The sequence below is a fragment of the Bidens hawaiensis genome, unplaced genomic scaffold, assembly GCF_021521415.1.
Source record: "Bidens hawaiensis isolate Kalapana, Puna unplaced genomic scaffold, B.hawaiensis_p1.1 tig00035436_1, whole genome shotgun sequence".
NCBI classification, from domain to species: domain Eukaryota; kingdom Viridiplantae; phylum Streptophyta; class Magnoliopsida; order Asterales; family Asteraceae; genus Bidens; species Bidens hawaiensis.
In genome coordinates, this window is record NW_027496155.1 from 56,105 (window position 1) to 75,388 (window position 19,284).

A 19,284-nucleotide genomic window follows, 5' to 3' on the forward strand; every position below is an offset into this window, starting at 1 on the left:
GTCTTAATAGGAACACGAATGATAGCATCTGACTGTTCAACTGTTCCAAACATATCAGCAAATCTATCTTTCCGGCTAGGGGGCGGCGCAGCAACAAAAATTTCATCAACCTTAGACATGTAACTCTTGATGTGTTCTCTGTAAAGACACAACTGTTCTAAATCCCTAATCACTCGATTCAACACATACTCATTTGCAATGGTAATCTCCTGAACAACTTTATCAATTTCGATGCTTCTACTGTTGTTGTCATAAAACCTAACATTGGAATGAATTGGGGGTGTTTGGTACTGTTTCCCTCATCCATCTTTTAAAAACATATTTTCTGGGAAAATCTGTTACTTCGCGAACCCTTAGTACATAAAAAATATGACAACATAATGATCTGAATTGTTCGAACCTTTTGCAGGTACATGTTACTGTTATACCATCTTCTTTCTCACTATAATCAACCTGAAAACATAATGTAAATAAACATACTAGTTAGAAAGTAAAACACAATGTATTTAAAAAACACATTTCAATATATAAACATAGTACAAAAACACAACGAAAACAATGGTCACATTTATAAAAAAAATCATTGATAAACACAATGAAGTAGTTGAATGTGAAATACATTTTAATAAAACACAATGTATATGAAAAACACAATTCATTTTGTATACGATGTATTCGAAAGGTAATAACAATACCTTGAAAAATGATGAGAATGGCTGACTTTTATCCTTGATTTCATACCTTTCACAATCACCGACTTCCTGAACAGTAATGGACACATATTTTATATACGATGCTTCAATCTCCAACTAAACATCCTTAAAAACTGTTTTTGTATATAATTCTGAAGCTTGTTTTTCAAGTATAAAATCACTCCAGATTTTAGGATGAATGTATCTAGAATCATGGTCATTTTTACCATGCTCATGTCTTTGACACTCCAAAGCAGTCTCAAAATGGCAGAAAGACTCAACAAGCGTACACTTCGGGTTACAAAATAGGCAAAAATAATAATTCTCACTTTCACATCTAGATGTAGTACGCATAAGACCTAACAGCACCTCCTCACGATAATAAGTAGGTATCCAATCATATCTGAGGTTGTATATATCATTCAACCATTCATGATCATTTAACCCAAAATCTGACATTATCGAATGCCATTGAGTCTCAAACTCTTGTGGCATAAGTAAGTCATTCCATACGACATAACACATTCTTTTATTAAAGTCAATGTTGCTTGCCAAAAAAGGACCCACCTGTTAAAAATGTAAAACACATAACACAATTCAATATACTTTAATAAATATAACAATTACTAAAAAAACAATTCGGTACCTTTGTCTTCAATTTTTCCCATATGTGCTACATGCATAACCTATGCCTTGTTCTTGGCAAGACATCTTTAATTGCTCTTTTCATTTCCGGATCTTGATCAGTTACAACAACTTGCGGTTCTTTACCAAACGCATTTACAAATTTAGTTAAAAGCCATCTATAAGAATCTGCAGCCTCGAAACCAAGTAACGCACCACCAAATGTAACATTCCGGTTATGGTTATCAATGCCAGTAAACGGGACAAAGACCAACTCGTATCTTGATAACAAAAATGTAGGAAAAAAGAGAAAACATATTAGGAACACAATAAGAAAAAGAAAATGTAACACAATTAACTTAACAAAGTACTTACTTGTTCGATTTATATGTGGCATCGAAACCAACAACATCACCAAACATCATATAATTTCGTTTTGATTGCTCATCAGCCCAAAAAAGACCTTTCAATCTACAATCTTCACCAATAATATATTCACATGTATATTCAGGAGAAAAGTCTTTCTTCCTAATAAGACGTCTAACCACCATTTCTGCATCATATTCCCCTATATGTACATTCAAATCCCTTTTAAAATTCTTACAATCATCCTTAGTAGCACCTACATTACCAAACCCACCATACATGGTCCTCATAATATTGAAAGCCCTAACAGGCCCAATATTGATGGCAGACAATCCTGCAATAATATTTTCTTTAACGAAACCAATATTTCTTGAAGCCGGTAAAAAATGAACATCTTCTTCATCAACAAAGATATGGTTATGTTCCTCTTCAAAATAATAAAGTTCAAACTTCTTGTTAGCATCTAAACCTAATTTTATATGAGCATTACATCATGTTCTCTTTGATCCCCTGTTACGTCTCACCTTCTTTTCACTTTTCTCATAATATGAATCTATAGGCTTGGCCTGGTTTATCCCCTCTTTAGAACACACAATGTACCTTTTTTTAACCAGCCCATCATGAGTATACGAAGTGGCTCTTCTAGCAGAAAAACCTCCAGCGAGAGCATACCTTTGATAAAATGCAAAAGCATGCTCAAAAGAATCAAAACGCATCCCCACAACTGGTTTCATTGAACCATTAACAATCGGAGTATAATACTTTCTACCAGACTTCAAACACACAAGTTCTTTCCCATTACAACGGGGAACATCAACATCTGCATTACCTAAAACATTAAAACACATTAGAAAATACATAACGATAACATATAATGACACGGTTACTATAGTCAGCTTATAATTAACAGGTTGTGTACCATATGATCTTTGACATAACAACATTTGTAAGATTATACACTTTTAAACACATAAAATATCTTACCTCAAACTAATTTATAAACCTGAATATGACAAAACAGTTAAACAAAAACACAATGCTCCCATGATAAAACACAATACACAAAAACTTTATAACAAGCATCACTTCTATACGAATTCATAACAGATAACACTTTTAAACACTTTGAAAATATCAAACTTCAAAACTAAAGTTTAAAAAACAAATTTGACAGAAACAAAAAACACAATGCTCCTCATGATAAAACACAAACTAAATATCTCATAATAAACTTCATAACAAACAGGCAAACTTCCACACAAATTCATAAGCATCCTCAAAAACATCAACTAATATATCAAGTCAAAAAACACAATGTCCAATGACAGAAACACAACATGACTAAACACAACAATTAACATATAGCACACATAAACATACACATGCATATTAAATTTATAACCAAATTATGCATCGAAAACATGAAAACATAACCTGAAAGAGACTGATACACCGAACAGGTAAAAACGTAACAAAAAAAATAAAAAACACAATGATAAGGAATTGCAATTCGAACAAATTCATATGATGAAAAACAAAAAAGGTTAGATTAAACATGTCGCAATCGTCTGTAGACATCGAGAAGCAATTCAAAAATCACGAACGGATGATTAAATCTTGAACGAAGTATGAATCTGGAGTGAAATTAGGGCTTGGAAGTCCAGGATCAAGTAATTAAACTTAATGCGTCAATATGGAATTGGTTGTTTTATGGAAACTCAATCTCTAGTGATTATGCATAAGGATAATTATGCCCTCCAGCCACAAAATTTTGAAAAAGTAATTGGACGGCTAAGATTACTTCTTAGACTTCTTAGGATTTTAAAACTTCTTATTTGAACCTTGCTTTTAAACTTAAAATTTTATATAATTTGGCTAATGGCCACTACTATATAAACTAACATATTTATAAAACTATAAACATGATTTATCTAATTATTATAAAACTAAAAACTATATAGTTACCTTTTGTCATAAATATATCATCAATTCATCATTCTTATTCACCCATCTAGAAACAAAGAAATTGTCCCTTTATTAATCAATTAAAAAATAGTATTTTTTTTTTTTTACCTTAAATTATATTCATCACATCACCTTTGTTCAAGAAAATTAGCCATCGGTTTGTTTGTTTGTATCTTTGTTACCTCAAAATCATAAACCCTTGATACATACCCATCTCAAGATTCACAAATCTTTAAGATAAAAATCAAATCTTTTTTGTGGGTTTTGATTATCTTGAAGAGTAATAATAATATGTATAGATCTGGAGCTGTGATGGCTTGGAATGTGTTCAGATTCTGTACGGCTTTAAGAGGGTTAGGTTCGATCATGATCTTGTTGGTTCTTGGTGTTGTTGGTGTCTCTTATTATGCCGTTGTCTTGTCTATTTATGGACCTGCTTTGACCTCTGGTGGTCTTGATTCATTCATTGCTCTTGCTGTCTTGATCATCTTTCATGCCCTGGTAATATTATTAACATTATTATTATTTTTTTAATTTTTTAATTAAAGGTTGGTAATTTAGAGCTTAGTGTATCAAATTCAGGTTGACCCCTTTTGCAAGATTTATTTTTTAAATCATAAAGATGATTTTTTTTTTTAATTTTAGTTTTAGTGAAATTTGATTTGATACCAAGAATTAGGATTTATAAAAGTTTTAGTGAATAAAGATGGAGTTGCAGACTTGCAGATGCAGTTTACTTGAGTTAAGTAGAATTTGAGACCAACCCGTAAAGGCCGTGAAGGAATCGGTTATGATTCTTCATGTTGCGATGATAATCGCTTTGAAAACGCGCATCCGGACGTTCAAAATATATTTTATATGATCCGGATAATGTTTTTAGTAAAATGGGGGTGTTAAGTTAATGATTTGGGGCTTTGGTATGTAGGGGTAATGTGTGTGGTTTCAAAGCGATATCAACGGATGTGACTGTTTGTGAAAAAAATATAAAACATTTCAGCTACCTAAGTCATAAAAATACAAACTTTGGGTTGTTGTTTGTACTCTTGATTCTAGTTTTAGTAAAATATGACTCGATACATGCAAAAGATCAACTAGGAAGTTAAAATTTTCAGCTACCTGGATCATAAAAATACAAACTTTTTGTTTTTTGTATTTTTGATTCTAGTTTTAGTAAAATATGACTCGATACATGCAAAAGATCAATTAAAAAGTAAAAAAATTCAGCTACCCGGATCATAAAAATACATACTTTGTGTTGTTTTTTGTATTCTTGATTCTAGCTTTAGTAAAATATGACTGGATATGCTCAAAAGATCAATAAAAAATAGAAAACTTTTAGCTACCCGGATCATTAAAATACAAACTTTGGGTTGCTTTTGTATTCTTGAGTCTAGTTTTAGTAAAATATGACTCGATAGACTTGATATATCCCAAAGATCACTATTGCTAACATTCTATTAATTTTTGGGCAATTATGTTAAATGCAGTTGGTGATGCTGTTATGGAGTTATTTCTCTGTGGTTCTCACAGACCCGGGTGGTGTGCCACCTAACTATAGACCAATAGTAGATGAGGAAAGAGGTGATGTTGACCGGTTGAACGGATCTGAATTCAGCCAGTTGACCACACCTGAACCAAGAGTCCGTTATTGTCGAAAGTGTAACCATATAAAACCTCCTCGGTGTCACCACTGTTCTGTTTGTAAGTCCAGTTCTTCATTCTTTGTTTTTCTTAATATTATTAATTCATTCTAGACTAGTAATATTTTTTTTTTTTTGTGAATTTTTAGGTGGAAGGTGTGTGCTAAAAATGGACCATCATTGTGTGTGGGTTGTTAATTGTGTCGGTGCGCTTAATTATAAGTACTTCCTTCTTTTTCTGGTATGTTCTCACATATTCTGTTTCTGACTATTTAATTATGTACGGGGTCATATAATAATTTTTGACATTGTTGTTTGATGCAGTTCTATACACTTCTAGAGACAAGTCTTGTAACTTTATCGTTGTTACCGTATTTCATAGTATTCTTTAGTGACGGAGAGATTGCTGGGTCCCCCAGTACTCTAGCAACCACTTTTCTAGCCTTCGGTACGAGATTTGAACCGTTGTATTTACAACTTAATATATTTTCGGTTCATATTTTTTTAAAAATGATAACTTTTTTGTTCTTTTCTTGTAGTTTTGAATTTGGCTTTCGTGTTAAGTGTTTTTGGGTTTTTGATTATGCACGCATCGCTAGTGTCAGGCAATACTACAACAATTGAGGTATCGTTTTCTTGTTTCTATAAAGTTTAAACATGCATTTAGTTTTAGAGTTTTAGTTGAATTTTAGATCCAAATTGCTGTGTTTTTTAATCAGGCGTATGAGAAGAAAACAAGTCCAAAATGGCGGTATGATCTTGGTCGAAAGAGGAACTTTGAACAGGTATCGTGTTGTCATCTTCATAGTGTCTTAACTTTTTTCAACAATTTGCCTACATTCTTAATTGTTGATAATATTTCGAGGCGTTTGTAGCTAAATCCTTTTTAGTTAATTTAGTTATAGTCAGGTGGTCAGGGCTGTAAACAAGCTGATCCGCCTAAGCTTGCCTAGGCTCAAGCTCAGCTCGTTTAACTTAAGAGAGCTCGATCTCAGCTCATTTAGAGCCCTATTTTTAAAGCTCGAGCTCAACTAGTGAGTAGTTTTATACGCTAGGGCTTGGCTCGGTTGTTATTAATTAAGTGCTTAATAATTTTTGTTTGTATACATATATAATTATTTGTAGTCAATTTATACTCTTCAGTTTAATCATTTTTAAATTTCTTAATCATATTTTTATATATAATATTTGTTATTATGTAATTATGTATTTAATGTATCAAATAAAAAGTACATAAATAATAGGCCCGTTTAAGCTAATGACATTTTTGTTGCCTTTTTATGTGCATGATGGTTTTTTTGTGTCCTTAGTTTTATATATTTGGTGGATAATTTCAGGTATTCGGGACCGTAGAAAAATACTGGTTTATTCCAGCTTACAGTGAAGAAGACCTTCGTCGAATGCCAGCGCTTCAGGGTCTCGAGTATCCCTCAAAGCCAGATTTGGAGACCGAAGAGTCCTAAAAAATAAACACGACCCTGAAATGAAACAAATTAACAATTTTCTCTATTTATAACACGAATGCTGCCTCAAACATGTTACAGTTGATTTTATCAATGTTATACGCAGCAGCAGTAGCGGTAGCAGCAGTTCTGGAGACAATATGAAGGTGTTTATGGGAGCGGATGAAGTGATATTCGGTAATTTTGATTAGTTGGGGTTAAAACTACTATAAGCTATGAGTATGCGGGTTCACACGAAATATATATTAATAACGTTATCGCTACTCAATCATATGTAAACGTGAACTAGTTTTCATGTGACATTTCGGTGTTTTATGTTGGATTGTTGCCAAAGTTTATGTTTGTAATTTTTATGTTTGTGTTCTAATAGTTGAAGCCAATGGCTGAAGCTTGCTCGAAAATGACTTGGTTTGTAAACGAGCCGAGCTTTTTGGCTCGCTTCTTGGCTCGTTTAGATCCACTCTTATAATGCTCTATGGCAAAATAAAGACTTCAAACCTTTCAACTCGTTTAACTTAAGAGAGCTCAATCTCAGCTCATTTAGAGCCCTAATTAAAAGCTCGAGCTCGGCTAGTGAGTAGTTTTTCAAGCTAGGTCTTGGCTCGGTTGTTATTAATTAAGTATTTAATAATTTTTGTTTGTATATGTATATAATTATTTGTAGTTAATTTATACTCTTAAATTTTGTATATAACTATTTTTAAATTTTTAATCATATTTTTATATATAATATTTGTTATCATGTAATTATGTATTTAATGTATCAAATAAAAAGTACATAAATAATAGGCCCGTTTAAGCTAATGACATTTTTGTTGCCTTTTTATGTGCATGTTTTTTTTTTGTCCTTTTAGGTTATATATTTGTTGGATAATTTCAGGTATTCGGGACCGTAGAGAAATGCTGGTTTATTCCAGCTTACAGTGAAGAAGACATTCGTCGAATGCCAGCGCTTCAGGGTCTCGAGTATCCCTCAAAGCCAGATTTGGAGACCGAAGAATCCTAAACAATAAACACGACCTTGAAATGAAACAAATTAACAATTTTCTCTATTTATAACACAAATGCTGCCTCAAACATGTTACGATTGATTTTGAGTTATCAATGTTATAAGCAGCAGCGGTAGCGGTAGCAGTTCTGGAGACAATATGAAGGTGTTTATGGGAGCAGATGGAGTGGAATTCGGTAATTTTGATTAGTTGGGGTTAAAACTACTATAAGCTATGAGTATGCGGGTTCACACGAAATATATGTTAATAACGTTATCACTACTTGATCATATGTAAACGTGAACTAGTTTTCTTGTGACGGTTCGGTGTTTTATGTTGGATTGTTGCCAAAGTTTATGTTTGTAATTTTTATGTTTGTGTTGTTCTAATAGTTGAAGCCAGTGGCTTGAAGCTTGCTCGAAAATGACTTGGTTTGTAAACGAGCCGAGCTTTTTGGCTCGCTTCTTGGCTCGTTTAGATCCACTCTTATAATGCTCTATGGCAAAATAAGAAGACTTCAAACCTTTCAACTCTTTTAAGCGCAAGTCTCGGTTATTATACGGTCCATTTTGTATAATACAGTCCATTCACCTCTACTCTATTATACGGTCCATTTCGTATAATACAGTCCATTCACCTCTACTCTATTATACGGTCCATTTCGTATAATACAGTTCATTCACCTCTACTCGACCACTCTTGTGTCTTTAACAAACTAGTGGCCACCAATAACCGACTAACTACGGATCGACCACATGTCACGTCATCTTAAATATTTGTGTCACCTCTATAGTATATCTTAACAAACTTGGGACCACCAATAATAAACTAACTAATTATGAATAACTAATCATATAACAATATTCGGTTCAGATGATGAACCTAATGCCACATCACCTTAACCACTACTCATGCGTCTTTAACAAACTAGTGACCACAAACAACAAACTCACTAATTATGAACAACCACATAACAATTGTCGGTCCAAATGATGGACCACATGCCACGTCACCTTAACCATCTGAGCCACCTCTGCTATCTACTATTCCATCTTTAACATATTAGTGACCATCAATAACTAACTAATAAATAACCACATAACAATGTCATACATATATGATATGTACTCCATGCTTTAACAACAACCAAACCACCACCCCCCCCCCCCCCCTCCCAACCAAGAAAAAAAAACAATAACTGCCTCAACATGTGTTTTGACGCCCATTTATGCGTTTTGGCATCTGTTTTTACGTTTTGACGTCCGTTTATGAGTTTTGAAATCCGTTTATGCGTTTTGAAATCCCTTTATGCGTTTTGACAGAAACCATTGATTTTAGCCCGAATGTCTTCGAAAACCGCCGATTTTGGCCAAAACCTCTTCAGAAAGATGATGGACCACATGCCACATCACCTTAACCATCCGAGCCACCTCTACTATCTACTATCTCATCTTTAATAAACTAGTGACCATCAATAAATAAATAACTAATAAATAAATAAGCACATAACAATGTCATACACATATGATATGTACTCCATGCTTTAACAAACACCCCCCCCCCCCACCCAAACAAAAAAACAATAACTACCTCAACATGTGTTTTGACGCCCCTTTATGCGTTTTGGCATATGTTTATGTGTTTTGACGTCCGTTTATGCATTTTGACGGAAACCATTGATTTTAGCCAGAATGTCACCGGAAACCATTGATTTTAGCCAGAATGTCACCAGAAACCACCGATTTTGGTTAGAACCTTATTAGAAAAAGCCGATTAAGTCCGATTAATCATGATTTTGGCCGGATTTTATCATTGACAGATTAATTTTAATTTGTCGATTAGCCTAAAATTAATCAGTAAAGTAAAGACTAGCGATTAATCAACGTCTAGTCGAGATTTTTGTACACTTATGATATTATATATGTATTCCATGCTTCAACAATAGTACACCCCCACAAACACACAAACAAATGACTACCTCTTAACTAACTTCAACTAACAATAACAATAATAATAATAATAATAATAATAATAATAATATCCACTCCAACACTATCCAGTGAACCAAAACCCCAAATGCTAACCTGCTGCATCAATTCAAACCAGCAGCAACCATGGAACTCAACAAACCAAACCCTAATCCAAATCCCAAATTGCAAAACCCAATTCGATATCAACCAAATCCACACTCGATTACTCACCACTGGCCTCATCAAGAACCCATCTTTAACCACCAAATTGATCCTCAATTTTGCCAATTCTCCACACAACCCATTGATCGAATTCGCCCGATACCTATTCTTCGCACATTTGGTTCCAAGAAAGCTATATACAAAGGACCCATTTGTGTGGAATGCAGTAATCAAGAGTTTTTCACATGGGGATGACCCGAATGGCCCGAAACAAGCTGTTTTTGTTTTGGGGTTGATGCTCGAAAACCGATTTTTTGTCGATAAGTTTACGTTTTCGTTGGTGTTGAAAGCGTGTTCGCGGTTGGGGTTGGTTAAAGAAGGGATGCAGGTTCATGGGTTGTTGAAAAAGACTGGACTTGGGAGTGATGTGTATTTGCAAAATTGTTTGATTTGTTTGTATGTGAAATGCGGATGCGTTGAGCTTGCGCGCCAAGTGTTTGATAAAATGGCTGAACGGGATTCGGTTAGTTTTAATACGATGATTGACGGGTATGTGAAGAGCGGGAATGTAGTGTTGGCGCGTGAGTTGTTTGATTCGTTGGAAATGATGGAATTGAAGAATATGAGGTCTTGGAATTGTATGATTAGTGGGTATGGTGGGATGGAAGACGGGTTTCGGATGGCGTGGGAGTTGTTTGATGAAATGCCTGAGAGAGACTTGGTTTCGTGGAATTTGATGATTCGGTGTTGTGTGAAGAGTGGAAAGATTGATCTGGCTCGAGCACTTTTTGATAAGATGCCGAAACGAGATGTTATCACGTGGGCTAAACTGATTGACGGGTATGCGAAATTGGGCAGCATTGAGGTTGCGAGACAATTGTTCGATGAAATGACTGAACGAGATGTGATTTCGTGTAATGTGATGATGGCTGGATATATGCAAAATGGGGTTTGTTTGGAAGCATTAGAAGTGTTTCGTAACATGATGAGTGAGGGCGATATTGTTCCCGATGATACCACTTTATCCATTGCTCTTTCTGCAATCGCGCAGTTAGGATTACACGATGAAGGTGTTGCGGTGCATACATACATAACCGATAACAGACTTAAATTAGACGGAAAACTTGGTGTTTCACTTGTAGACATGTATGCTAAATCAGGCAGTATAGAAACCGCTATACGTGTATTCAAAACGGTATCAGATAAAACTGTCCATCACTGGAATGCTATAATCGGTGGTTTAGCTATACACGGATTTGGAAAACAAGCTTTTAATTTGTTCATTGAGATGCAAAGAATAAACATAAAACCAGACACAATCACATTCATCAACGTGTTAAATGCATGTGCCCATTCGGGTATGGTAAAGGAAGGTATAATGTGCTTTGAAATCATGAGAAGGCTTCATGAAGTCGAGCCGGAAGTCCAACATTTCGGTTGCTTGATCGACATGTTTGCCCGTGCAGGGCAGATAAAACAGGCAACAACCATCATAGAACAAATGCCCATCGAGCCAAACAATGTGTTGTGGCGTACTTTGCTTAACGCGTGTAATAATATTGAAGTTAGCATAGAAACAAACACCATGGTGAAACATGCAATCACAATGGATAGTTGTGATTCGAGTACTTATGTGTTGTTGTCTAATATATATGCTCGGTTTGGCATGTGGGACCGTGTTAGACGAGTGAGAGGAATGATGAAAGAACAAAAAATTAAGAAAGTTCCCGGTGTTAGTTGGATCGAACTCGATGGAACTTTTCATGAGTTTTTTGTAGGAGATGATAATCACCCTCAAGTTGCAGAGATTTATTCGGTTTTGGACAACTGGTTTCCTCTTGATTCTCGGGTTCAATCTTTGAAATTACAATCTAAATCCGAGCCTGTTTTGTCTTCGGTTCGTAGCTAGCTTTGCATTTTCTGTATATTTGTAATGTATGAAAAGAAATTGTTACATAATTAAGTTAAAATGTTACATATGATTAATGAAATCATCTAATATCTCCAAAGAAACATGTATCTGGCTTTAGCATAGTTTTGTAAACTTATTGTCCTTGTATGCAAATATAATTTATGTAGAAAAAGTTACACAAAGCTCCCATCAACTTTATATTAATATCATATTATCTCCTTTGTTTGTTGAGTCCCAATGGATTCTTGATTGCTCATTGAAAAGGACACCAAGGGTTCACAATCACCATTCACCATAGTCCATATGCCATTTGGCATTTAACACTGTTGTCTAGAGGCCAAAAGGGTGCCTTTTAGGTAATTTTGTCTTTTTGTTAATGGTAAAGAATAAAATTTATTTTTGTTTGATTATATCAAATTTGTGTCTAGATTAGGACAAGATATTTTGAATAGAGTGCTTTTTTACATCTCTCAATAAAGCTACTACACATGGAGATATTAACAATGGCAGTACAAAAATAAATCAGTTTTATATAAAAAAAATTATATATAACAAATTATGTAAATAACTAGACAGTATATACTAAATGTATAATAAATTAATTAACATGAAATATCGAGTCGAGCCCAAATCAAGCTACAGTTAGAAAAATTAGTCATGATTTGTGCTTGAGCGTTCGAGCAAAACTCGAACTTTCTTAACTTAAACAAGTAAAACTCAAACTTGAGCAACATCGGTCTCATGCCGCTTACACGCCATTACTCGCAACATAAGCAATAACATAATAGAGCCAACATTCACAAGCTCTAGACAAATACCATGCAATAAAACTTGTGTACTTCATTGGATTCAAGATTCAAGAAATCTACTTCTGAAATAAGAATTTTACAGTCCAAAATAATCCAACTACAGTTAAACTCGAAACTAAACAAAAGTACAGATCCTAGACAAGCCCAGATCGCACGATCCAAGGGTGAAGTCGAACAAGAACTAAGCTACTTCAAGTGAGAAACTCGAACCATATAACTACCGATTACCAAGTCACGGGGCGAGACCAACATTACTTAGTTCTTGAACCACGGTTGCAATCGTGGGCCTCGAGCTCGGACACTCGTGAGTGCAGACCAATGCAATTTTCCCAACCAAAGCTGCCACAGACTCGGTGAACTTCCCATCAAGATTAGCATCCACAAAGTCCTCAAACTTGCATAATTCAGCACCTTGACGAATAGAAGAACCGACTATCGTTTTCCCAGAGACAATTTGGAAAACGAGCATCCCGAATGCATAAATGTCACTCTTGTCAGTAAACCGGCCCGTTGTGGTGTACTCGGGAGCGAGGTATCCCATTGCAGCACTGGCTTTGAGGGTGGAAAATATGATATCATCGGCTAGTAGCTTGTGGAGGCCCGAGCCCGATAGCAATGGTTTATAATGTTGGTCGATGAGCACCTTTTCGGCCGATATGTTTTGATGAACGAGAGCCGGTCGCTTTCCTTTAGCCTCGTGTAGGTACTCGATACCTACAAAAACCATCGAAAAAATAACATTTTTAAAATATTCGGACGCGTGTTTTGAAAGTGATTATACGATTAGAAATGACTAACCTTTAGCAATGCCTTTGATAATCGAGACCCGAGTTGACCAATCAAGAACATTCCCGTTTCCGGTTTTGCCCTTGACATCAAGATACCGCAACAGGTTTCCCTTAGCAACAAAATCATAGATCAAAAAACACTCTCCCCGACCTTTGGAACAGCAAAAACCTCGTAACCTTAAAAATATTTTCATGTTTTAACGAGATTAATATCCTTAACCCCTTCAAAATGTCGGTTTCATCCGATACGCAGCTCGTTTTTGCAATCCGTTTAATAGCGACAACTGACCCGTCACGTAAAACCCCTCTATAAGTAGCTGAAAAACTACTTTTCCCTAATAGATTTGAGTCAGAAAAGAACCGAGTTGCTGACTCAACATCATCCACATTGAACACATAACTCTCAAGAATCTCTTGCAATAACCCGCTTCCGGTATGACTTTTCGACATTGGGTCCCACCCGTTTGAGTACTCGAGGCTTATGAGAGGAGAGGCGCTTCTTCGGTTGACCATTTCTTTGACTTGAAACTGATCGGTACTAATCCGACTATCGGATGATTCAAACGCGGTCCCGATTCTCTGTTTTCTCCGCCGATACCAAATGAAACTAAAGATCCCCGCGGTTAGTAACATAACCGTCAAAATGGTTCCAAGTATAGCAGCAAGTCCGGCATTTGTTGACTTTGACTTTGACCTTGACTGATCCCCGGTCACATATGCTGACTGTGGAATGGCCTTGGGTGTGACTCCTTTTGACCCTGGTCCAAACGGCTTGGGTTTTTTCGGGTTTTCGGGATTGAAAGACGAGTTGCATACTTTCAGATCAGCAAAACCAGATCCACATAAGTCACTGTTGTTTGCATATTGAAATCCCTCGTCAAGTTTCTTCAAAACTTCAAAAACAAAAAAAAATCATAAATTAAAATGTTTTAAAATCTATAACAACGAGCCAGTAAAAGTTACGAATATTATGTGAAATTACCTAAAGGGACATTGCCCGAAAGGGTATTGTTTCGGACATCTAACACCTGCAATATCGGGGCGTCTGCTAATTTCGTCGGGATGGACCCGAAAAGATTATTATAACTCAAATCCAACCTCTGTAAAGTCTCTACATTCCCGAGTGAAGCCGGGATTGCACCGGTGAGTTGGTTGTATTGAAGAGCAAGCACATTAAGCTTCTTCAATGAACCAAGTTGTGTAGGCAAGCTTCCAGTTAACTGATTGTAACATAGTTGCAAAACTATAAAATAACAAGAAAACAACATTAAATAACAATAACATCATAGTTTTTTTATAAGATTAAAGTTTAGTTCTTTGACTTCTTTCACACCATTTTTACTTGACAACATTGTTGAAATTTAATAAAAAATAATAAATAAATAAAAACAAAAAATTTAAGAATCTTGTAACATGACAGAACTGATGGAATCTCAATAAACCACATAAAAATCTTTTTCAAGATCAAATCTTTCAAACCCATAGTAATGCTGCTGTGATGACTTGTAAATTAGGCATTAAGATATGTACACTACATTTATATCTATCAACACAAAAATATTAAGCCTCCTTTAATAACAACTGTCTATAAGACTATAACTACATTTAATAACAAAAACTTACATTGTGAGTCTTATATAATATATGTATTAATATATTATTATCAAGTCCAAAACTTTATAACATCAAACCTACAAAAATATATATATATACATATAAAAATTAAAAAATTGAAATAAAAATCTTTCAAATCCATAGTAATGTTGCTGTGATGACTTGTACATTAGGCATTAAGAGATGTACACTACATTTATGTTTATCAACACAAAATATTAAGCCTCCATTAATTGCAATTAACTGTCTATAACTACATTTATTAACAAATACCTACATTGTGAGTCTTATGTATTAATACACTATAAATCTATAATAATCAAGTCCAAAACTTTATTACATCAAACCCACAAAAAATATATATAAAAATTAAAAAAATAAAAATAAAAATAATAAAATAAAAATCTAAACAAAAAAAATAACTACATTTAATAACTGATACCTACATTAATCAAGTTCAAAACTTTATAAACAAAAAAAATAAATAAAAATTAAAAAATAATAAAATAAAAATCTAACCTTGAAGACTGGCCATTTTTTCAAGCTGAGGTGGAATCTGACCAGAAAGATTATTAACATTCAAATACAGATCAGTAAGGTGAGTCAACTCAGCAACCTCTTTAGGTATTTCACCATGCAACTTATTAAAATGCAGGTACAACCCAGACAAGCTTTTGAGTTGACCAATCTCAGGAGGTATTTGACCAGAAAGCCCTTTACCCTTAAGAGATATGTTCATAACATGACCCATATCATCACAAGCCACACCTTCAAAAAAGCCATCACAGCAAGTGGTGGCATTTGCAGACCAAGATTTGAGTGTTTGGCCATCTGGGTCTAAAAAAGATTTGATTTTTATGAGGGTTTGAAGCTCTGGGTGTGTTTCTTGAACATTTGCAACGGTTGTTTGGGAAAGAACAAGAATAATAAGAATGGTGGAGAGAGTGTTGTTCATGGTGGGTTGGTATGGGAATGAAATGTGGTGTTTGGGGTGTTTGGAGTTTGGGGTTTTGATGAGAGGATTTGAAATGGTAGAAAGTGACAAAAGTCACATGTGAAAGATGCAGTGTGTGTGATGATGTATTGGAGTGATGCTAATGTTGTCATTGTTGGGATGGTTTTGTTGTGGAGTTCAAATTAGTTGCATTTAGGTGCTTGTATGTTTTCATATATGGCACTACTAGTTCTTATGGTTGACAAATATTAACTCATGTGTAGGTTTAATCTACTTTATGGTTGACAATAGTGTTGTAAAAATCGGCCTAGCCGGACCCTAGGCACCTTGATTTTGGTTAATTGGAGGCTTTAGGGCTAGTCGGTCAAATTGGTCCTAGTCAGATACAATTTGGTCTAAATCACTAAACTCGCCATTAGTCAAAATCAGTCCTAGACGAATAAAATCGGCCCAAATCGCCCAACTATTTGAATTTCGAACTGCTTTTAAGTATTATATTCATATTAATGTGTATATAGCTGCGTATATATGAAAATTAATATATGAAGATTCCAATCCAGATAATTCTGATTAAACCTAATTAATCCCGATTAATCATAGGTGATATCCGACCAATCAATGAGCACCTAGCGACTTTTGCAACACTGACTTGAAACCTCGACCTCTAAGAAAGAAGACATCATTTAATACACTAAAATATCATTAGACCTTTGATAGCTCATAGCTTATTATGTTGTAAAAGGAGGTGATTACAGTTTTCGTTCAGAGACTTCAATAACAAAAATGGAAGCTGAAACCGAGAATTTCGTCAAATCACATAATTGAGATATAAAAATGTAACTTATTAATGTTTATTAAAGCTACAAATATATGTAAACATGAATAACAATTTGTGTATTGCTAACATAATTTACACTTAGAATTAACAGTTTGAAGAGGTAGGTCCCAGCAGAGCCCAGTTGGACCCGCAAGACTCACCTTGAAAAGGGACATCTGCGCAGAAACCAACTGGATCCGCAGGACCAACCATGCTCAGAGACGTGACGTCCTTACGCGCAGTACGCAAGCTGTTCCCGCAGGAAATGCCTCCCAATGGTGGACTCTGCCTGTTCCCGCAGTTGCGGATACAAGCCATCAGGGAAGGCCACCCGCGCAGCAAGGCTACACGCACAAGGCACTTAGCTCTCAATCACTCAGTGTCACCTGAAGGAATGAGCAAAGCCGGGAACAATCCCGCACAAGGGCGGGAGGGGGAATACTCCCGCCCAAATAAGCCAGTCCGTACGATACGGGAAGATCTTCTGTACTGTACCTGACGAGGTATGGGCAAAAGATCTGACTAAAGATACGACAGCTTATTGACAACAGTATGGCGAGCAGCATGCTCCTGTACTGTATGTCACTATTAGCCGCTGCCTACTCACCAACTCCTGTCATACCACGTGCATAGCCGGCAGTTGATGGAAAAGGAATAGTACACAGCAGGCCTGGTCACTATCAGCCGCTGCCTACCCACCAACTACCAGCAGGGCACGTGCGTAGGCCACTGTTGGTGGAACAGGAATACTATTGCAGCCGGCCACACCTCCTTGGAAACCTACCTTCGGCTATAAATACCACAAATGGTATGACCATCTGATCTTATCATATCTTATCATATTATACCTGATATCTGCTCTAGCAATCTCTTAATATACATTTATATTTAAAGAGCAATCTAGTCTGATTCTCACGCCGGAGGGTGGTCACAAGGAGGAACCCCCCCCCCCCTTCTCAGTGACAAGCTCACGGTGTCTGTTTTGCAGGTTATCAGAAGAACCATCTTTACCGGGTCTAACCCCTCGTGGGAAACATCTATCTAACCCCCAGGTTACCCGTAATCTGCCCGGGGTCCGGTTAGTGTTTCTTCATTTTTCTCCAGTTTTTTCAAACTTCTGGAAAGATGGTTAAAGAAATTCCGGTAACCACAACCCCAGCTACTGGGGGGAATACCGGCTACACAGTCTTTACAAACACTACCCCGGTTACCCAAGCCGGGGCAAGTGAAGTAAATTTTACGAACACTACCCCAGCTGGGGCAAGTGCAGTAAATAATCGCTCACTGGGATTCACCGATACCCAGTTAGAGAAATGAACAAGACTCCCCCGCCAAACACTCGATGAAGTTAAGGCATGGGCGGAGGCACGTCAGAAGGAATTCCAAGCTGAGTTGGACGAACGCTTGCGTTCCGTCCAACAGGCTGACGAATTCGAAGAATACTTGGACGATGACTCGGAGGAATCCGACTCCGACGCGAACCCTCACCATAGGGCAAAAGGGAAGCGTAAGGAAACGGACTCCCAACCGAGAAGGCATTTTGGAGAAGCCTTCAAACCAAAAAACACAGGTGGAAGTCCACGTGACTTCTCCAAAACATTCAGACCAAACGTTGCAAATGCGGGAACGTCCAAATTTGCAAGGGACATTGCGGAAGCAATTGCCCCAAAAAGTGCCAAACAAATGTCCAGCATAGGCACATATGATGGTATATCTGACCCAGATGATCATTTGAACAGATTCATAGCGGGGGCAACCGTCAGTAGTTGGACGGAACCTACGTGGTGTTACATGTTCCAAATGACGCTTGTTGGGGCTGCTAGAGCGTGGTTCGATCGTCTACCGGTCAACCACATCTACGACTGGGCAGACTTCCAACAGAAGTTTAGCCAATACTTCAGCCAGCAAAGAAAGTATACCGAGGAGCAATGGACAATCCTCAAATGCATTCGAGAGGAAGATGAATCTTTGCTAGACTTCATCACTCGCTTCAACTCGAAGAAGCTAAGTCTGGGTAACATTAGCGAAGATCTTGTTCGCGCTGCTTTTATTCAGGGCGCGAACGACCCAGAGCTCATCCGCACCTTAACAGGTAAAGATGGCATGCCATCCACATGGGATGCCATCATGAAAGCAGCTAAACGCTTTGCGGAAACGGAGAAGCAACTGGGTAGAGATCTCCCACAGAGCACAAACCTCTACACCCAGAAAACAAGAGAAGACAACGTCCTTACCGCCCGATTAAACAAAAAGCGGAAGCTAGGCATTTGGCAGTCAAGGGTAAACTTTGACACCTCATCCGGCTTGCAACATCGGTTAGGCGGAAGGGATAATGTACAGTCAAACCAGAACTCCAGATGGACGCCGCTCACCAAAAGCGTCACCGAGATATTCGCCACTGAGAAGCTCCCATGGCCAAAGCCTCCAATAATCCGACATCGTCACAATGCCGATCGGAGCAAATACTGTGACTTTCACAGGACAAAAGGCCACAACACTGAAGAATGCATAGACGTAA

At 36.6% G+C, this 19,284-nt stretch overlaps 2 protein-coding genes and 1 pseudogene across 3 annotated transcripts; 2 read left to right on the plus strand and 1 right to left on the minus strand.

Annotated features, from left to right (window-relative positions):
* The first annotated feature begins 3,773 nt into the window (after positions 1-3,773).
* Positions 3,774-7,081, plus strand: LOC143587264 (putative protein S-acyltransferase 14). Its single transcript, XM_077068602.1, has 7 exons — positions 3,774-4,148; positions 5,135-5,348; positions 5,437-5,528; positions 5,612-5,735; positions 5,827-5,912; positions 6,007-6,072; positions 6,625-7,081. Exons 1-7 carry the CDS (start codon positions 3,939-3,941, stop codon positions 6,748-6,750), a joined length of 918 nt encoding a protein of 305 aa, XP_076924717.1. The 5' UTR covers positions 3,774-3,938; the 3' UTR covers positions 6,751-7,081.
* A 2,696-nt stretch (positions 7,082-9,777) lies between these two features.
* Positions 9,778-11,827, plus strand: LOC143587274 (pentatricopeptide repeat-containing protein At2g45350, chloroplastic-like). Its single transcript, XM_077068609.1, has one exon. It carries the CDS (start codon positions 9,816-9,818, stop codon positions 11,778-11,780), a length of 1,965 nt encoding a protein of 654 aa, XP_076924724.1. The 5' UTR covers positions 9,778-9,815; the 3' UTR covers positions 11,781-11,827.
* Positions 11,828-12,636: 809 nt separating this feature from the next.
* LOC143587279 (calcium/calmodulin-regulated receptor-like kinase 1) lies at positions 12,637-15,949 on the minus strand (annotated as a pseudogene). The gene is made up of 4 exons (XR_013144853.1): positions 15,514-15,949; positions 14,363-14,623; positions 13,391-14,273; positions 12,637-13,306 (listed from the first exon to the last, which is right to left on the minus strand). The product of XR_013144853.1 is annotated as a calcium/calmodulin-regulated receptor-like kinase 1 (transcript).
* Between the last annotated feature and the right edge of the window lie 3,335 nt (positions 15,950-19,284).